Source organism: Cryptomeria japonica, chromosome 10 (assembly GCF_030272615.1).
Source record: "Cryptomeria japonica chromosome 10, Sugi_1.0, whole genome shotgun sequence".
Taxonomy (NCBI): domain Eukaryota; kingdom Viridiplantae; phylum Streptophyta; class Pinopsida; order Cupressales; family Cupressaceae; genus Cryptomeria; species Cryptomeria japonica.
Window position 1 is genome coordinate 287,936,296 of NC_081414.1, and position 17,267 is coordinate 287,953,562.

The 17,267-nt window shown below is 36.4% G+C and overlaps 1 protein-coding gene across 2 annotated transcripts in view; it reads right to left on the bottom strand.

The window, feature by feature from the left end:
* LOC131034293 (uncharacterized protein At5g50100, chloroplastic) overlaps positions 1-17,267 on the bottom strand; it is a 300,132-nt gene that overhangs the window by 61,520 nt on the left and 221,345 nt on the right. For both annotated transcript variants that reach the window (XM_057965759.2, XM_057965758.2), the window contains one exon: positions 8,244-8,290. In XM_057965759.2, the coding sequence (XP_057821742.2) occupies positions 8,244-8,290 (47 nt within the window). The remainder of the gene's footprint in view (positions 1-8,243; positions 8,291-17,267) is intronic.

Here is a 17,267-nt window from a genome sequence, read left to right on the forward strand (position 1 = left end):
TCATGTACTCGTTTTTGGAATAGGTTGGACTGTTGGATTACAGATAATCCATTATCCCAATCTCATTAGTTATACCGATAGGGGTATCATCTTCATTTTCTTCTATCGCCATAAGTTTTACCGATATCAGTTCCTCGGTCATAAGTGCATAATCGAGATAGTTCCCCCGATGCCATTCTATTTATTCACCGTCGGGATAGCTTTGGTAATCGAAACCTTATTGATGTGCTATTCCAACTTCATAAGTTATTCCAATAGACATATCATATTCATTTCTCTTTTGTATTTTCTTTCGTCGGGATAACTTACACCATCTGGATAGGCTTTTGAACTTACCCCGATGTCATATACTATTCCAACAAGACTTGTATCGGCATGATGTATCCCGAAATATGTGTGTTGGGATAGTTTACTCTATCGACATTACATAATATTGCTTCTCCCCCTTTGGTGGTTATTCCGATAGGCAATCAAGACTTCATGTTCGGCATTGCTATCTCGATGTCCATGTTCAACACCGATTTTTTAAATCAGGTTAGCTATCCCGATATCGATATCTAACATTGATTTATCAGATCGGAATAGCTATTCCGATATATACATGAAATGTTGATTGGTGAAGGTTATTTTACTGATCTTTCTTGGGTTTATTAGGAATTTTTCACATATCATTAGGGCATAATGGAGACAATATGTGGGATTCTATGTTAGGTAAAAGAAAACTTCTGTAGCTTCAACATTTCACCACTTTAAACACAAAGGCTTGATGATGACTGACATGCCAGGGGTACTAAGTATTATTATGAAATTTTGGGGTTACAACAGTCCCTTCATGTAGTTGCATGCGAAATTATCTATTTGCATTAAGTTAATCAACTCCCCATAGACTGACAAGACTTGTCGCTCTTATATAACTACAAAATTTCCCATTAATTTTTTCCTTGATTACTTCAAATGTTCAATAAAATACCCTTTTAAAATGATGTTTGCTATATAAATGGTGCAGGTTTAATAGAATAATGATACAAATAACTTATTCATCACATGCATTACTTCAAATGCATGATAAGGGGTAATTATTAGTTTTCAAATGCATTCTACTCTTCAAATTCTATATGTTATTAATAGCTGGTAGAGATTTCTTTGAAATGGATCATTCAAAAATTAGAAATGAACCACATTCTAACCATATTTCAGCAACTAAAATACACAAAACAGAGAATGAAGACGTTTCTAACTTGGTTTTAGTGGCTGACTAGGCATATTATGACCTTTTCTAAATGCATTGAAAATCAAAATTGAATGTTATTATTCCACAAATTGTAATTGTTACAACTACCCGTGAGATTCTGTCATAACCCCTTTTGGACATTGGATTATTGTGATTAAATAAATACGATAATTAAAACATCTATTAATTAACATTTAATAATATTGGGAAATCGTCTCATTTATGAGACTTCAGGATTTTCCTCTAATATATAATTATTAATTTTTATTATTTGTTATGATTATTATTTATGTTATATATGATCATTATTTATTAATAACAAATAAAATTTAATATAAAATTTATATTGCTTAAATAATAATAATATAAGTAATATAAATAAATAATAATAATAAAATAAATACCCAGTGAGTGCATACGAGTAAAGATAATGCCAAATTGATATCAACAAAGAAGAATAATGAATGGAATGGTGCGATACTATACATATAATTATTGGAAACGTTTGACACTAGCTAATTAAATATGAAGACATTCAATTGGAATATTATTGACTTATTGATAGACAAGTTAGAAGAAGCCTAAATGAAGATAGAATGGTTGCCAAACATCATAGTTCGATGGCAACATCAATGAAGAAGGGAACGGATATCGGCTAAGGCATTGTATCGACAATTTGCATAGATCGATGTCCGAACTAATACAATCCCGGCTAGTAAACGGATGACAATTAATATCTATATTTGGAGAAGTAAGATATCATCTAAGACAATAACGATCATTAATAATGAATGGGTGCATTTACGAACCCAATTAGGATTAAGGCAGCAATTAAGAGAATTATGGAATGATACAAGTATAAAGGGACATATGAAGTGTCTTTCACGAAGTGTCTGGTCATTCCTCAAATAAGATATGAAAGGCATTCACAATCCCTCAAAAAACAGGGGGGGGGGAAAATATAACAGGAATTCAGTTTAGTATTTAATCTTAATCCAATCGGTCTTGCAGATTCAAGTGAAAGTTATTCACTAGCAGATAGAAAACAAAGATTGCATATTCATAAGGAAGCCATCATGAGTAGTGATCCAATATCACATAATTCTTAAGACTTAAATCAGAAATAACATTCATTAGAGAATCGCCATTATAAGCATTTACATTAGACAAGCAATCGTATCAATTGTGAGGTCTTATTGGACTGATCACAGCAACACTTTGCGTATTTATAAAGCAATATTAGACACAGCAATACTCTATAAAGTTGGCAATGACTTATGAAGAATACGATCAGATGGTCTAACACAAGATACTTGGCATAAGCGGTGATTACTTGGGGAAAGGGTATGATTAAGGAATTGGAAGCCGACTTCCTGAAAGGCGACCTCATAGGAAACAGTAACTAATATGATAGAGGACAAATCAAATGGCACAGTGATAAAGTCTAACTCATCGTGAACCATGAAATTAAAGGAAAGAATTATCAAAACAGCGATTAATTATCCACATAAGGCGCAATTACCAAGAGTCAAATATTCGATTGTCAAAAGGGGCGATTTAGCAAGGAAGAGAGACACCACTTCTCATGAGGAGAAATGTCTCATTCATAAGTAAATGTACATTAAGGATATGTGTGTGGAGTATGGGAAAAAAAAGAATATTTTTAAAGAGAGTAGGAATTGTGTGGAGAGTAATAAAAAAAATATAACAGAAGATTTCTATTAGTTATTTATTTTCAGAATTAGATCTCTCTAATAGAGCAGAAGTTTACAATATAGAAGCACATATCTCAAGTATATAAATCAGAAAAAGCTATCAAAATAAGTTCTACCCTCTTTTAAGTTCTACCTTCTGAATTACTTATAGAAATTAAGTTAAATATTATAGTGAAATGTCCTTAGATTTGATAATATTTAATTTATAAATATATTATAATTCTCACTGTAAGTTGAAATTGTTGTCTTAGGACTGAATTAGGGAAAATCTCAAAGAGGGACATTACAGATTCACTAAGCATGGAATTTGAAGGATCAATATTGAGTTTATAAGCTTCCACATCCTTGCAATTGCAAATAGACTATATCACTGCTTCTTGAGCTCACACCTCCACTGGAAATACCCTTACACGGCTTGATTAAACATAAGTTGCTAATAAAACAATAATTTAAGTCAACTTAATTTAGTTGATTAAAAATATCCCCTTACCCACATACCACTGAGCCTATAGAAATTAAATAGGCCGAGTCTTCATCGAACACTCACTCTAAAGAAGGGGGCATTACATATTCTTTCCTTTAGAGACTTAGCCAATGCTGATTTTGATAATTTCTAACACAAAAATGTGTATGAATTTACATTTGCTAAAACAAGGATCGAATAAGACAATAAATGATTATTTGCTTAGAATTTAAAGTATGCTAGCTTATATGAATTTTCAACCATCAAAAATTAAGTTTCAAAGTTTATTTATTGATTGTCTCCTTCCAATCATCAAAGAAAAAGTGATTCTACTTTTCAAAACCTATTATTAAATTATGTGCTAGTGTATTCAATTATGAATTTAAATAGTTAGATAACAATCTCTAGCAATATGACATCGTTCACACTTCTTATTTGTCAAACCCCCTTTCCACGTAACTCATTAAATGGGCTTAAAATCTCAATTCTTGACTCTTGTGCTTTCTATGATCCCATTTTGCATGTAAATCATTCCCATTGATTTCCCAAGAGTTGACCTTCCCCATGGGTCCTAAGTGTGAATCACAAGAATGCTCATGAGCCTGTGTAACTGGACAAAGTCGTAGGGTTATCCTTCCTAGCGTTCCTCCCTTCTCAAGTCCACTTCTCTCTATCCTAGTTGAGCTCCCATACTTCTTCTACTTCTATGCCTTTTAACCATCCCTCTCTTTCAATCCTCTCCTTATTAAAACTTCAGAATTTTACATGCAACCATCCCCAATCTTCAAACATGATCTTCAAACTTCAACGTTCTTGCCTATTTTCATTATCCCTCTCCACCTACCACCCTACACAAGAGGAATACTATTAATGTATAGAAGGCTAATGTGGCTCCCCTTGGGCTTGGTACTAACACTCATCCTAGAACAATTGAAACTTAAACACACAAACTTCCAACAGGGCACACTACAAGGGATTCAACAACCGTGATTAATGTGGTGAATAGGGTTTCAAACGCAAAAGGGGTCCTTGCCATACTTGCTAAAGACAATTGCAAGTTGTAGGGGACTCTCATCCACACTTTCTAAGCCCTTTTCCACACCACAAGATGCCATGGTAGGCTTGATGTGGAATAAAATGATCTATGGGTATAGAAAGCCATTCCCACATACCAAACCTAGGACATAGACCATTATGTGAATTTTGATGCTCTCTCTGGGCATCTTAGTATTGCATAGACAAATGGAAGAGGACATCTTCAAACAACCCAACACAAACCCTAATTTGAAATCATCATGAGCACTTATTGTTGTAACATCTAGATCTACAAATGAAACCCCATAGATCTCATGTCAGAGTACAAAACCCCTTCGATTGATAGGGTGGACTTACACAAAGGCTGCATTGACCTTTCATGATGGCCAATAATGGCAACAACAAATTTGCATGATACTTTCAATTCTTGTGAATGTAAGCTTTATATCGAATCACTATAAATGTGATACTTGAACATTGTAATAGCATACAATTATGTTTCTATTGAGGTAATTTGTAATCAAATTTCCCTTGCACTCAAAATTTGTTATTATAGAAATTAGAGGAGGCCAAGTGTTGGAATTTGAATAAAATTAAATATTAAAATTTTGACTTTAATATTTAATTAAAATGGAGTAAAGTGATTATAATATCACTTTATAGTAATGTAATAAAGTGTCATAAAAGACCCCATGGCACGCCTCCCTAGATAGATATAAGTTTGTTTTAAAAGGGGGTCACTTTATTAATGATGAATAAGACCCTTATTGGATCGAACTTCTCTAATAGAGGAGAATTTATTAATAAAATGCAAGTTATGACTTTATGAAGTTGAGATATAATGTAACTTTATGATATTTCATTATAAAGTTAATTGCACAAAATAAACTAAGGAAATATGTAATAAAGTGCAATTATAATAATTCCTAGACTTGGATGCCACTTTTGGAGGGGGAAGCAAATTTAATGAAAATTAGAAAGTGGCATTGATTTTCAAAAGTATTTTAATAAAACATTATAAAGTGTTTTAAAATCAAGCATGTAAACCCTAAAAGGTACGTTTAGGGTTGGAGTCAAATAAAGTGATTTGTCGAGCATTCTTTGGGGATGGATTATTCATTTTTTACATCAGCTATTTGGAAAGTGATCTCTGCAAATGGATTTCAGCAATAGACAAGCCTCCATGGCATGAAAACTCCTTGGGGATCAATGAATTTGTTGACCACCCAGTTCATAATTGTGGGGAATTCATACAGGATTCCTGTTTGTGCTTCAATTGAGAGTTATACCAGCATATTCAGAATATTATCAGCAGATTCAGACTTTGTATTGCAGATTTAGGAAGATTTGGAGATCCCCAAAGGCAGCCGTACCATTTCTTGTGCCAGCCGTACTTGCCCCTTGCTGGCTGTACCACTTGCAGCCCTTAGGCTTCTCCATTTGGGCCATACAATTCAGTTGAAGGCTGGAAATTGTTGTCATCTTCATTGTCAACACTTTCCTACAGGGGTTTGATGCATTCTACAAGCTACAGATGTCAATTGGGGTCTAGATCAAGGATTCTTTGTAGAAAATTTAGGAAACTCAATAATTTGGCCTGGAGGCCAGACACATTTCTTAGCAGTTTTAGTATATTTGTTTTTAGTAATTACCATTGAGGCAAATAAAGATCATTAGAGCCATTTCCAGCTTCTAAGTGCTCTTAGATTGTATTCTACACCAAATTCTTCAATAAAGCTTTCATCAGTTTGGGTGTTGGACACCTGGTATGCCATCCTACTGTCCTGGTGGATTAGAATTCTTAATTCTGAAAATTATTCTTTTGTTGTTCTTATAATCAGAATTCTGAAATTAAAAATCAGTCAATTGTATTCTTGCATTTTGCTTTCCCAGTGTTGGTTTATTGGCATTTGATCATGAATAAACACTATGCAAACTACTGAAAACAAACCCAAGCAAAAACCATCAGCAAAACAGTCATAAAACATCATTACAGCAACTTGGAAACAAGAAAAATTCAGTTCAGACTGGTTAGGGATCTTTCAGATTCTGATTTGGAGGTGTTGTAGATTTGCTTCCGCTGTCATAAATATCCTCTACTTGAATCACATTATTGTTAGTAAGATTTTATATCTTGTGTTTTAGTGCTATGTAGTATATACCTACCTATAGTATGCTTGTCTACCCAATGATAGTCACAAAAGGAATCGACTTGTAAATATTGTAGGATGCTTCTAGATGTTTAAATTGGTTTGAGATCAAGTGATAAGTTGATGTTATTAAATTTTTTGTAACACTATATATGGAGGATTTGCCAATTTAGTAAACTTTTTATGTTCCCATGGTTTAAGGTGAATAATGTTGGCATGAGACTCGTTGATAGCATTATGTATAGGCTCGTACTTGTGTTTGAAATTTGAATTCATACTCTTGACCCTATGCTTGAAATTTGACATCGATTGTAACTTATGGGAATAATGTAATGTCTTGTGCTAGATTTAGGGTAAATAATTTTAACATAATTGAAAATATTTAAATTGGAACTATACAAACTCTAAATCGCTTCAATATGTACCTGCAATGCATTAACTTGCAAATATGCATTAATAATGATTTTCACGTGTGGTTTGAGAGGGTCTTCAGTCCCTTCATCAATTATAGAGGATAGTTCAATGAGGGACTGATGAACTCACTTGTGCCCTCGTTTTAGAACCCCTCTTTTCAAGGCTCTTTTCTTTTTCCTTTAGCACAAACTATAGAAATAGTCAAAAGCTTCTATCACCACATTAGAGGATTCTTTTTCTGATTAGTATGGTCTTTGTTTTCTACATCAAAACTATCAAATTGTGGTACCTTATACCTTACTATAGATAATTATAATTTACAATCAAACCATTTTTTACATGAAATAAATTATGTACACGTGCATATTAGGCAAGCCTATCATTTACAATTTGCAGATGTCAGTGATTACTTCCACATCATGGACTATTGATAATCATAACAGTGATGGGATAGGTAGCATATAGGAAAAAAAGTGTTAAGCGACTTTCTAGGTAAGAAAATAGTTGAGGTTTCCCAATTATACCGAAGTGTATTGCAAGGAGATAATTAATCAAATGATATTTCACAGGAAATAAATTATGCACAACTACATGTCAAGCAAGCTTCTCAATTAGAATTTGTAGATTTAAGTAATTACTTCGACATAGTGGACCATATACTTTTTTCCTAGGCAATAATCATAACACCAATGGGATAGGTCGCATACAAGACAAAAAGTGTTTTAAGAGAATTTTTAGGGAAGGAAATAGCAGAGGTAACCCCATTATACCAAAGTGTGTTGCAAGGAGATAATTAACTAGTCATCAACACCTTTGCTGATTTACCACCATATTTAGCATGTAACTCACAATTATTATACCAAGGAACATTACAAATAGAATCACTTGGATGGTTGCTGACTTGTATGTTTTCCTTTAGAAATGAATGGCCCATATTTCAAATAAACAACAAACATTTGGGACCCTTGGATACATAGTGAATCATAAGAAAGAAGCAAATTAATATCAAATTTTACTTCTAAAAAACAAGAATGCCGAAAAAACAGAACTATAACTGGATATGCATGAAAGGCTTTGGTTAATTTGACATTTCATATATAGGTACACATGCACATTTTGCATGAAAATCATTTCTTCATGTTTTGTTCCCGTTTAAAGATATACTTGCAAGTTATACAAGTTGTGGTATATTAGGGATACCTCTTCATATTTCCTAGATGGAAAAGAAAAGGTACCTTTTTCCGTTGTCTTTCCTCTAGTACTTGTTGCAGAGGAGGGCGTCCTACAATTAAGAAAACACAACAAAAATATGAACATACAACGTTTTTGTTTGAAAAAAACACAATTCTCAACTTACAATTATACTATCATAAAGATATTAAGAAATGGAAAGACTTAAATTTTTACTTAGAAATATATGAATATTTGGGTGGATTTGTTTTATAAAATTAAAGAAAATGAACCCCAAAAAGATAGATTGAAAGCTTTGATAAGTGCACAATGTAAGAAATTTGAAGTTTTTCTTATTTTGATGTGTGTGTGTATAACTTTACATTAATTTAAAGAAAATAGTACAATATTCACAAAAAAGGAAGGGTGGTAGAAAAGCACACCCACAAGTCTCATCATAAGGGCCTAGCCTTGAGAACATATTAAAAAACATGAGCTAAGACCAAAAGAAACTAAGTAGCTAAAGCAACTCTTGGTAGAGGAGGGTCATTATCATCTAGTTTCTTCCAAACAATCTTGGGGGTGGAATTATCAATGGGCTCCCAACTAGCAACTGCATTGTCTTCAACATTTTTATTTGAAGGCGGTGGAATGTACAATAGAGAGATGGCAAGTGGCACATGGGGAAATTCATTGGTGTTTGCACTAGCCAGTGCTTTGAGGAGAAGGCAAACACACTAGCTAAGACCATCCTCCACAAGCAATAGAGTCCTTAGGATTCTGAGGGACCAAACCATGAGAGCGAGACATACGGTCACCATGACCATCCCGCTTGGAAGAGTGGATATTTCCATGCTGATGCCTATGAATGGGTTTTTCTTGGAGAGCAATGGAATGTAGACTAGTGAGATGGCAAGTGGCATGAGAAAATTCCTAACCAATGTTTACTACTATTTTTGATAAATCAAATACAAGAAATAATAATATACATGACAATGCATACCAGACACAATAGTAAAATATATCTTTATTCGCACATGAAATTATTACAGAGGAGAAGACCAAAGATGGTCGGCCATGGATTACAACAGATCTGACTATACAGTACTACCTTCCTTGGCGGTACACAACATATTTAAAGGACTCGATGGTTGCCAAGAGGAACACAATCGTCAACTGACCGACACATTAACTACTCGAGAATGACAACCCACTTAATACAAACAACTAATACATTGACAAATAACAAATATTATCAAATATAACGATAGGCATTTTATGCCGACTGCAACCAGCCAGTTCTTTGAGGAGGAGAAGGCAGATGCACAAGCTAAGACCATCCTCCACGAGCAATAGAGTCCCTAAGATTCTGAGGAACCAAACCACAAGAGTGAGACCTATGATCAACATGACCTTCCCATTTGGAAGAGTGGATATTTCCATGCTAACTCCCACGAGGAGAGATGACGTCAAGAGAAACCCAAGAAACAATGCAAGGGATTTCTCCAATAGTCCAACAACTCCTAGAGATGAGCAACTTCAAGTGCAACTTTACTAGCTTGCACTTGAATCTACATAAATACATTAGAACAAATCATAACTTTAGAATATAATGAAGAGCATTTGTCAACAAAAGTGTGATTAAATAAAGCAACATCTTTTTCTTTCCATATGTTGAATAAAATTTCTAGCCTAAAAGTGTGCCATAACTACCCATGTGAATGATAAGGCACTAAGGAAAGTTACCAATTTTGACTCAAGAATAACATCCTAGAATCCCTTAACTCCTTTTTGCCACATCCCATGAGAGGATTGCAATTGCCAATGAGAATTAAGTTGGTCCACCATACACAAATGAGATGAGAGATTAGTACTCCTCAATGGGTCTATAACTCCAAAAGAGAGTGCTTAAATACCATTTCCAGTCTTTCTACCAGGGTTTAACCCAAGACACTCCCAAATTGTGCATTGAATAAGGGGGAATTGAATCCAGAATCATTTGGAGAGTCTCCAAGTCTCCAAGTAGAAAATTATTGGTGGCTGGATGGATGAGATCCAGCATGTTTCTAATTCCTATTTTAAAGAATTTCAAAAATCTGGTCCAAGGTGAGAGAGATAGCAACCTCCCTTGAGTTTCGAATAACTATAACCACCAAATGGAGTGTACATTAATGGACAAATAATAGCAAAAATAATCTCCATCCCAATGTAGCCAAGGTTTGAGTGCTTCCTAGGCTTTCCAAATGCTTTTGATAAAAAAAGGTACCCTAGATGTGAACTAATTCTTTTCATGGTAAGTAGAGTGCCAATATTCAAGCCCTTCTAGGTTGGACAACCACAAGAGAAGCTGGAGCAAATGCAATGGCGAAAAAGAATTTTCCAAGCTTTATTACCAATGAGAGCCCTAATCACCCATTTGATGCATAAGATCATACCCAATCAGCGAATAGAAAGTAATCTTAGGCTGCTAAATTCTAGCGGTAAGCTACCAAATTCCCATGCTACATGGTGAAAACCATTATGGCCATCAATAGACCCAAAGAAAGTCTCCAAGGAGTTTTTAAACTTTCAAACATGAGGCCTTAGAAGGAACCTAGCATGAGTAGTAAACATGGGTGGCAACTAAATTTTGGAGCATATTTGAAACAGAGAGAGAGGTTTCGCAATTCAAGATCGAAGTTTCTTCTCAATTCTTGCAAACATAGCAAGCCGCAACTTGGAAGGACTAGCATGGAAGGCAAAATGTATGCCCAAAAATCTAAGAAACTTCTCCATGGTCAATCCATTTCCACTGGAATGAGGCCAGCCAAGAAAGTTTGGATAAAAAAGATTATTTGTAGCAAAGGGTTTTATGCCATTGGATGCTAGAGCTAGACGCTTTACAAAAGATGTCAAGGCACTTGAGAACCTAATCAATGTTCTCTTCGTGAACGGTGAGGAAGGAGTAATCAACAAAGTGGCCATTAACAAGTTGCTAGTTTGTATTAGGTAGAGAAATCCCCTCAACACGAGATTACGAAACAACCAGAACCTTTTGCAGCTAAAATAAAGAAAGCAAAGGTGAGAGGACACCATTGTCTAATGGACTGGCAAAGTCCAAGAGAAGATTGTTGACCAGAGATGGTAATGTACATTGAGGCATTGAACAAAAATCATCCAAAGCGATTGAAAAAATCGTAGCTTGAAACCAAGAACCTATAGCATGGAAAGAATTAAGGGCCATTCTAAGTGGTCATAGGCCTTAGAAAAATTGATTTTGATGAAAATTGAGGGCTATTGAGAATGTTAGGCCCATTCCATTCCTTCCCACATTGCTATAATGTTGTCCAGGATATACTTGGATTTGATGAATCTTGTCTATTTAAGTCTTACAATAAGCGGCAACATCGAGTGTAGCTTAAGAGCTAGTGCTTTGGCAATGACCTTGTAGGAAACATTCAATGGAGTGATAAAGTTCTCGTTTTAGGTATGAATTAAATATTGCCTTGTTCATCAAAAATCCTAATGACCTAGCGTGTATGTCTTCCAAGTAAACCTAATGGAGATCACTACCAACAATGTCCCAAAAGGATTTGTAAAATTTATAGGGGAAGCCTACCCCACCTGGGAAGCACAAGAGCAACATTCAACTCGCATGTGTTGGGAATATAACTAGCATTTGTCCAAGCTAGGAGCTTTGTCACTTCTCTAAGATTATATTGGGAAAGGAATTGATTGCAAACAATTCATTAAGCATTGGACGACAAGGGCTAGCCTAGAAGCATTGCTCCAATGCAAGATGGCTTGTAGTACTATCTTGGGCCACAAAGAAATTCTCATAATGTCAAACTAAATCCTAGATAATATCTCGCAATTTATGAAGGAGTGGATGAACTTCACAAATTGTCTTGATAGTATGACAAGCATGGTAGGACTGCAAGGCTTGGAAAAACTCCTTTGAAACTTTTTTGCCAATTTTGAGCCAATGCAATATGGCTTTGATTTGAGCACCATCGACAACATATGCATTTGCATTTGCTTTTGCTAGCACAATTGAGCAAGTCAGAGTTGGTTGTTGAGATCAAATGGATGAGCTTCCAAAGCGATGATGACCTAGAAAAGCTCCCAAGTGGTAGCCTCATATAAGTGATGACAAAAGTAGTCTAACTAGCACCCAAAAATGCAATCAAACCTAGTAGTACAAATTGTGGCATTATTCCACCACTTGATCCATCTAGTATCATGAAAGGGACGTGGCTCAAGATTTCAGACACGTTGGATAAGAGTAGACATGGCCTTGTAAGCAGAGCCGCATCGAGTAAGAATTGGCCCTTTATAATTTTGGAAGCCGCAACTTGCATTCAATGCGAAACTGTAAGGGAAAGTGGTCAAACAAGACAACATTCACCAATGATTCAATAGGTAAAGACCAATAACAGAAAAAATTAAAGGATTGCATTGAAATCATGGCATAGTCAAGTTGTTTTAAAACTGTCAAGCTCAGCCTACAAGTTGGCCCATGTGTACCATGGTGATTGATCTGGATGATGGTTGGAGTTAGGGTCAAAAAGATCCAATTTATTGTGCAAATAGAACCATCCCTCCTTTTCAAAAATTATCCAAGACATAGGCAGGGTTCTGCATTTATCATGGAAAAATTTGAAATGTTGATTAACTAGCAGGTATGCGTTTATAGAACATTTGTTCCAAACTTTTTCTATACAAAATAACATTGACAAATGTGTCCATAAGAACAAAAATGTAGATTTCAGATCAAAGATAGCAAGATACTTTGATTCATTCACATGGAAGTTAAAAAGACCTTAATTCATGTCTTCTAATCCATTAGATCTCTTTGCTATTTAATAATAAGAGTACTTGCAAATAACAATGTGTTGACGTGGCTAAAGTTGTACTTCGATTCTCTCCAGTCAACACAAAATAGAATGTTGAGTATCTTATCCTCTCTTGAAGAAGGAAATCCCTAATGCTATTCTGGAAGATCAAAGGGGATAACCTCAAGGTTCCAAATGTCAGGTCTTGACTGTGGGATGACTCAGCATTTTGATGTGTCTTGCTGGTAGACACAAGGGGACTTACGCTTACAACAAGCTGGCCTGCATCTGACGATGTTGTGATCCTCAGACTACGGAAACTAAAAGCAAAAGCGAAGGGTTTAGGAATCCTAAGTACAATGATAGAAATGGCAGGTGTTGCGGGTAGACAGATTTCCATAAACTAATCCTTGTTTTGCCAGAGACACCCTCACAACTCAATAAGAACAGTGCAAGCTCCTAGGAAATAAAGGTTTTCAGACTATGGTCATTCTTCCAGGCAACCAATTCTGGCGCAGCCTGAGATGAATACCTATAGTTGAACTAAGCACAATAGTAAGGTTCAGACTAACCATACACAGTGACCTACAATCAACAGGTCCCCCAATGGTATGAACCAGAAATGCATCAAATACCCTGACACTTTACCATCAGAATCACAAAACTCTAACTTAACCAGCTAAAGGAAATCATGCAAACAAGAGAACAGAAAAATAACAAACACCATATTTCAATGTTCATATATTGATTTCAACTGCCATTACAACAATTTCTTCTAGCAGTCCTATTCTACCTACAGCTACTTCTAATTCTAATTGCTAAGATCTAACTATCTAAAAACTCTAGAATCTAACCCTTTACAAAAGAAAGGCCTTGCCTTTTATAGATATTAGATTTCAGATCAAGGGCCAGGATTGATTGCATCCAAAGGCTGGAATCTGCCTTCTAGAAGCCCGACAACTTTAACCCATGTGTTGGTGTAAATTGGATATTATTATACTTAAGTTTACTTAAGAAATGCATTTCATAGTAGTTTGGGTATGAGACACTTGGGTGTTTGTGCCACATTGGGATAGTGTGTGTAGGAGAAATTCCACCTTTTATGGTGTTGATCTTGTTGTTACACTCCACATTCAGTGGGTGATCCACCTCATGTGGACTATTATATTATTTCTCCTACCTACCCACACCTATTTCCTACCTACCCTTGTTTCTTATTGAGCCACATGTCATGTTTGTGTGCTCACATATCCCTAGCCTTGCCTATATAAGCAAGCTCATCTACATTGTATGTAATTATTATTATTGATCATTTTCTATTGATGAGAATACAGTTTATTCTTGTCCTATATTATGTCTCTATTTTGTACATTTCATTGAGCTCTTGATCTTGGCAAAATCTCACATGGTATCAGAACCATTGGGGCTTCATTGATTTGTCTTGAAGAGGCATTATTGCGACGTCAAGAGGCAGATCTGAGGAGCAACATCTTTTGGAGGCGTCCTAGACCAGATCCGACCCCGCCATTGCGTCCAGAAGGCCGTTTCCATGAATTTTGGTTATAAAGTCGGCCTATTTTGGTGAGAAAATTTTTTTTCGCCAATTTTGCAATTATTGTGTGAATTTCGAAAAAAAATTTATATATTTTCCGAAAAAAAAAAAGAAAAATTTTCGTCAAAAAAATATAAAAATTTCAGAAAAATTTATCAAAAAAATCAAAAATCAAAAAAAAAAAAAAAAAAGTGTTTTTGGGGGGTCCGCAGACCCCCCCCCCATGCAGTGTGTACCTGCATGTCGCAGGTTGCAGGTTGTACCTGCTGACAGACCGCCGTTGCGTTTTTCCCGTGCCGCCGAGTTCCGTCGTCGCCGCCCGTGCAGGTCCATGCGCCGCCGCCCGTGCAAGTCCACGCGCCACCGCCCGTGCCAGTCTCCGCCGTCGCCGCCCGCGCCGGTACTCGCCCGTCTTCGCTCACGGCCGCTTCCTTGGCTCCGGCGACGGTTCCTCCTCTCCGGCCAAAGACCCCGCCATGCAGACGCCCAGTCAGCTGCCGGGACCCTGCCACGTGGCACATATGTAGGCTTCTGTACGCCACATCATCCGCACCACGCAGTTCATCCGTATGCCATTGTACAGTGCCACGTCAACATCCGTACTGCACAGTCACCTGCCTAGTCAGCAGTCCGTACAATACGGATGTCCAGTCAGCAAGGAGGCGAAGTTTTTGTGACAGTCATACGGCCGTCAAATTTAATCGAGTGATTTGCTGACGTCAACACACGTCAGCAGGGTTTGAAAATTTTTGGACCCCCCTCTCATTTGCATTTCTGATTTTGCAGTTCAACTTCAGATGATGATATCTTGCTCATTTTTGCTCCTTTTTTAGAGCAATTTTTTTTGAAATGGGCTAGAATTTCGTGCTCTCCGCAGTGGAGAAATTTTTTGATTTTGATGCACTCATTTTTCAGAAAATGCAGTTTTTGGTGACTGTACCTGAGTAATCCCAGTTTTTGCAACTTCAGAGGCTTCGTTTAGGGTCATACGACCTCCTTTTCAGGTGCCGTTTTTTTTGAAAGTGCGTATTTTTTCGTCTACTTTCACATGATGCTATCAGATTGATATACTTTGGCCATTTTTGGCTCTCTTGGTACTTGTATATTTGCTTGAATCTCAATTAGATTCATTGCACTATTGATTGAAGTCTCTTGTATCTCATTTGAGAAGTTGTAAAATTTGCATCATAAGTCCACTTTGCCTTGTTTTGCAAGTGACTCATTGTAATCGCACTAAGTATAAAGTGCCAAAATCATCACTTTGGGGGGGGTACTTTGATTGAGTGAATTTGGGGGGGGTGTCTCTTGTGCTTTTGTGCTCTTGTGTTCCTTCCTTTTTGCTGCTATGGGTTCTTCTAAGTTTCCTCTCTTAACTCCTCATAATTATGCTACTTGGAAAATTGATGCATGGAGTAAACTTATGGAAAAATGACTCACTCATTACATTGATGGAACTATTGTTGCTCCCGCTGATCCTAAGGTTGATCCAGTTGGTCACTTAGATTGGCTCACTAAAAATATCATGGCAATTGGTACCTTAAGAAAGTATGTATCAAAGGATCTCATTTTTCATATTGAAAAAGGTACTCTAATCAAGGATGCTTGGCAAAAGTTTCAAGACTTGTATGGTCAAGTTGATGAGATTAGGGGATATCAAATTGATAGTGATCTCACCATGTTAGATCCCAAGAACTTTGATACTATACAAGATTATGTCACTAAGGCAAATGAGTTGAGGGCACAACTCAAAGATTGTGGCATTGATAAGAAGGATACTCAATTGATATTCAACTTGATAGGCAAGCTTCCACAAGAATATGCAACATTTGTTTCTAGTTTCCAAACCCATAGGATGACAATGGGTTCAAGCTACAAAATGTCTACATTTGATGCTTTCAATGAAATGTTGATGATGGAACAAACTAAGTTGATAAGCATGGGCATTCTTAAGGCTTCTAAGTCTCACGCATTAGTGGCAAATCAAGGGAACAAAGGAAATCAAGGAAAGGACAACTTAAACAAGAAGAAATGGCAATCAAAGCCTAAAGAAAAAGCACCATCTTCTCCACAACAAGGAGATTCATCCTCTTCCAAGAGAGATAATTCACCAAAGAGGGAGAGACCTACTTGTGCTTATTGTAAAAAGATTGGTCATGAGGAGCATCGTTGCCATTCTAAGAAGATTGATGAGCTTACACATATCATCAAAAAGCATAACATTGATTTTCCTAAAGTCTACAAGAAGGATGATTCATCAACTTCCACTTCCTCACATTCAAAAGGAAAAGGGCAAGCATTCATGGCTTCTACAAGTGGAAAGACTCACTCTTTTGGAACAAGAAAAGGAAAAGCTGTATGTGCTACTATCAGTCATGATTCAGAGAGATGGCTTCTAGATTCAGGGGCTTCTCATCATATGACATCTTCACAGTCTATGTTCTCCACATTTGAGCCTTGCACCATGCCACAGATTTTGATGGGCAATCATACATACATGGATGTGATTGGGAAAGGATCTATTGACATTGGGGATAACTCCTTCAATGATGTGTTGTGTGTACCCCACTTGACAAACAATCTCCTTTCTATCTATCAAATCACACATGGCGCAACTAAGAGAGTCGTGGAGTTCACACCTGACTCAGTTTTCATTGGAGACTTGGAGACTAGAGCTATCATTGCGACTGGGGTGGTTGATCATGCATCTCGGTTATACTCCTTTT